We start from the raw sequence: 5,000 nt of genomic DNA, 5'->3' as shown, positions 1-5,000 counted from the left end.
TGCCTTCAGTGCCTCCTCCGATACCGACTCCAATTCCACTTCCGATGTTACCACTGGCACCTTCAGTCTCTTCAGTGCCACCAGCGATTCCACTCACAGCCCCGTTACTAACGATTTCCCCGGTTCCCTGGACAGCTGAACCAAGCGCTGTCTGAAGGTCTCCTCCGCCGGGAAGAGTCGGGTTCTCTCCTTCTGCGTAGTTCACGAAGAACACTTCGGGGTCGGATGGCGGTGGTGCTGGAATCTCGATCACTCGCTGGTCCTGTTCCAGTTGCTTGTTCAGGACGTATATGACGTGTTGCTGCCTCGGGGGAGGTACGACTATGGGCTCTGGTCCTACAGAATCATCAGGAAGTCTCACGAAAATCATATTGCGTTCAACTTTAGGTTCTGGAATATACTGTGGCTTTTTCACATCAGCTACGTTCAATGGCACATCATACACAAATACACGTTTGACCACTTGAGGTGTCACGCATCTTCCGTCTACGTGCAGCACCTGTCCATCACTGCAATCCCCAGGGATAAAAAATGGATTAGAAGGTCTAGGTAACTTATATCCTTCTGGAATTGCGGACACAGCAGCCACTAATACCAAAACCTGCAAGAAAAAAAAAAATATATTGTTAAACTTTAGATCTAATGTATCCTTCATATGATACTGCAGATACGATTCACACTATATGATGCAGTGAGTTTCGAGCTGCTCACCAGGAGCTTCATGGTGGATGTTTTCGTCTAGTTGTTTGCGAGGCCAGTATATATATGTAGCGGCTGCTATTGCGCCTTCTCTGCACGCCAGGTTAGCCCTCAAAAAGGCCCTTCCTTTCTCTTTGATCAATAACCCTTGGTCCTCATTCGGGGATATATAAAATTCATGAGGTTTTTTTATTATTATGTATAAAATGTACACCTACTTAGCCAACAGATATGATAGTTTATCTAGCTTATAGTTATCTATATGTATAAATATACATACACATATAAATATATAGATAGATAGAAAGATAAATATAGATATAGATATATAGATGTATATACTGTGGTTGTTTTCCTTTTCATCTTTGTGTAAACGTTACTGTGTTTGTGTTCTGTATATGTATGTATATATATATATATATATATATATATATATATATATATATGCGTGTGTGTGTGTGTGGGGGGGGGGGGGTTGTACACACGTACATACATATATGTGCCCACACACATACACACACATGTGTGCGTGTGTGTGTGTGTGTTTGGATATCGAGATCATACTTCATTCCTTCAGCGTACTTCCTGTAATCACATGAAAGAATACGATTTATGTGTATAGGTCATAAGAGAATATCAGATATATTGCATCATTCAAAGTGGTTGATTATGTATTGCAGGCGAGAGCGTGTAATATTCTGTTGTTATATATGATACCCTCAATATTTTATTATCGCTTTTTGATAATTGTAAAATTACTTTACGACTACTACTATGTTATATAATTACTTTTGTTATTGCCATTCAAACTATTTTACAAGAGTATTAAAATATGAAAGCATTTTAAATATTACCACCACTTTTATATATGATTATGCTATAGTGACGACACGTTTCATGGAAGTGCAAATCAAACGTTATTGGAGCTTATGCTTTAGGTAAAATGACGTGAAAATTTTCTTATTGTTATTTTTACAGTGTTCTGCGAGAGTAATAATACGCTTAGAATATATGGGACTGAACAGTTTTCTATCATGGGACTGGCGTGAATTATAAACAATAGTTTATTGGCTTAGATTCCTCTTGTAAGAACTCTGGATTAAGAGCTATTTATAGCAGTGGAAAAGGACGGGTATAATATCGTCTGCTTTCCATCGGTATTCTTAAATATTAATACGGTAACTTTACAACTGTTTCCTTTTTTTTTTTTTTTTTTTTTTTTTTGTATAAGAAAGCTATGTTTTCAGAATGAATTAGCGTCATTAAAAACAGTGGCGTTCGGGGGGGGGGGGGGGGAACAGTACCTCCCTCTTCCCCTTAAGAATTCGTGAGTTCGTGATTCAATACTTAATGTCGGACATTTCAACAAGGTCCATTTCAAGTCATTAGTTAAACACAAATGTAAACAATTCTACCACGCGAGACACTAGGCAGAAGCGACATAGACCTACTCCCTTTGAAAACTGTAAGACCCTACCAATGTTCCACTCCCCCCCCCCCCCCCACCCTTCCTAAAAGTTTTTCATGTTATTTTTTTAAGGATACAAGACCTGTGCTAAGGAAGCTTAACATATGAGAATTTTGCATCGGTACAACCCTTCAGTATTTAAATTAGGTTCATCCTTTGTATTTCTCTATGTGCAGTCACCATACTGTGTCCCTTAAATCGAGGACCTAGTGAAAGGTTTTAATTTATCACTACTAAGGGTTGCGCGATATACTGAGATAGGCCTGATAATGCTAACATTACCAAGGGAGATGTTATTGCCTAAGATGACTTTCACTCTACCAGATCTATTGTATCTCATCTTGTTATTTCATATATGATATTTTTGTTTTCCAAAGTACATTAGGTTAATATATGATTTCGTCCATCTTTATTTATAATGTAGATTTTTTGCGTCTTGTAGCTGCCTCCCGATGCACTGCGTTTTCATCATCTACAATCAGCACTTTGGATTATATGATTTAGCAAAAGTTTGGACACTTCCCAGTCTAACTGTTTCCATAATGCCAGGGAATGGGTTAAGCATCTGCTGACTCAGGTCTACAGTGACACGTTGTCGTTGCTGTTTTCAGTGGGAATCAGTTAATGTAATTGATTATTATGATGAGTTCATTACTAAATAAGAAACAAAGATAAAATTCGAAGTTGTATTGTTCAGGATCAAAACGACAATGCAACTGGATAATAAGATAATGGATAAAACTGGATAAAAGGATAATGCAACTGGACGCTAATCGATCTTTGTGCTTCTTGTGTTTTATCTAAGGCAGGCGTTAATGCCCGAGTGAGACAAGGTCAAGAAAATAATTACGAAGAAGTGAAAGTATGTAAGGGAAATTAAATGTGTGTCGCATACTGGTACTCGCTTGCTTGAGTAGGCAGCGCAGGGTGCATGCAGAGAATATGCAGACATGAATAATGTCCTTGTCTGGTAGAGGTAATGATCATTACCGATATCTCATAAATAGAGTAACTGTCGCTTTTCGTGTTCGTGCTTTCATGAAGTTGCCTCGTGCGTTTATGAAGGCAAATAAAACAATAAAACATTACCTGAAATTTGCTATATCTTACCAGGTCAACAGTAACCCTTCTCTCTCTCTCTCTCTCTCTCTCTCTCTCTCTCTCTCTCTCTCTCTCTCTCTCTCTCTCTCTCTCTCTCTCTCTCTCTCACGCACACACACAAACACGTTGTACATACATATTTTCTCTCTCTCTCTCTCTCTCTCTCTCTCTCTCTCTCTCTCTCTCCCTCTTCTTAATATCATTGTGATAGTCATTAGTATTGCTATCCCTTTCTTAGTATCATTATAATTGTTATTACTAGCACAATGTTAAAGATCATAATTATTCACAGCAGTTATCATTATAATCAGAATCATACATGTTGTCATTATCATTATCGTTTCCATTAGCATTATATTTTACGATTACTGCTTTCTTGACATGCCCTTGATATTGATAAATTATAGTTAAATGTATCTCTTCTTATTCATTTTCTATTTTTGGTTATATATGAGTATGGATTTCATTTAAGTTAATTGTTTATAATACAATTTGTTTTCTTGATAAGTTTTATTTTGTAATTTACAAATAAATATTGGCATAGTAAGATAGAACACTTCATACGTACAATACATATATATACATATATATATGTTTGAACCGCATTTCCTCAAATGTCCATTCAAAATGATGGAGTCAACACATGGATACTTTTAGGGTGTACCGTAGAGATTAGAAGGAGGAGAGTAAGTTCCGCCTCCGATGCCACCACCGCTTCCGCCTCCGATGCCGCCTCCGATGCCACCTCCGATGCCACCTCCGATGCCACCTCCGATGCCACCTCCGATGCCACCTCCACTTCCGCCTCCGATGCCACCTCCGATGCCACCTCCGAAGCCACCACCGCTTCCGCCTCCGATGCCACCTCCGATGCCACCTCCACTTCCGCCTCCGATGCCACCTCCGATGCCACCTCCGATGCCACCTCCGATGCCACCTCCGAAGCCACCACCGCTTCCGCCTCCGATGCCACCTCCGATGCCACCTCCACTTCCGCCTCCGATGCCACCTCCGATGCCACCTCCGATGCCACCTCCAAATCCACCGCCAATACCACCTCCGATTCCTCCTCCAACTCCACCACCTCCAACAACTTGGCCTCCGCCTTGAGAAGCTGAACTCAGCGCCGTCTGGAGGTCGACTCCGCTGGGAAGAGTCGGGTTCTCTCCTTCTGCGTAGTTCACGAAGAACACTTCGGGGTTGGATGGCGGCGGCGCTGGCACTTCGATCACTCGCTGGTCCTGTTCAGACTGCTTGTTCAGGACATACACGACGTGTTGCTGTTGTGGCGGTGGTACAACGATGGGTTCTGGTCCATCTGCACCTTCAGGCAGTCTTACAAAAATGATATTGCGTTCCACTTTAGGCTCTGGAATGTAGTCTGGCCGATTGACAGAAGCTTCATTTGCTGGTACATCGTACAGGAACACACGGCTGTTCACTTGAGGTGTCACGCAGCTTCCATCCACATGCCGTACTTGCCCACTCCCACAGCTCCCAGACTCAAAGGAAGGACCAGTGGGCGTAGGAAGGTTGTACCCCTGAGGGGCAGCAGACACAGCAGCCACGAGTGCTAAGATCTACAAAATAAATAACACATCTCATATATATTACACTGTTATCAAATTCCACTGATTAAACAATTTAAAATTTCCATACGCATATTTAAATTTCGGATTTCAAATTTCCACGTGCCAAATAAGAGTAGCACGGAACTGAGGCAAACACTACT

General features: G+C 41.0%; 1 protein-coding gene across 1 annotated transcript in view; it reads right to left on the bottom strand.

Moving 5' to 3' along the window:
* Positions 1–723, bottom strand: part of LOC125037919 — a 1,663-nt gene extending 940 nt beyond the window's left edge. Inside the window, exons 1-2 of the mRNA XM_047631154.1 lie at positions 712–723; positions 1–601 (exon numbers count right to left, since the gene is read on the bottom strand). The exon at positions 1–601 is cut by the window's left edge and continues 94 nt beyond it. Of these exons, the coding sequence (XP_047487110.1) occupies positions 1–601; positions 712–723 (613 nt within the window). The remainder of the gene's footprint in view (positions 602–711) is intronic.
* Positions 724–5,000: the final 4,277 nt, after the last annotated feature.

This window comes from Penaeus chinensis, chromosome 24 (genome assembly GCF_019202785.1).
Source record: "Penaeus chinensis breed Huanghai No. 1 chromosome 24, ASM1920278v2, whole genome shotgun sequence".
Lineage (NCBI taxonomy): Eukaryota > Metazoa > Arthropoda > Malacostraca > Decapoda > Penaeidae > Penaeus > Penaeus chinensis.
The sequence above is the reverse complement of the archived record's forward strand: the minus strand, read 5'-3'. Positions and strand labels throughout refer to the sequence as shown.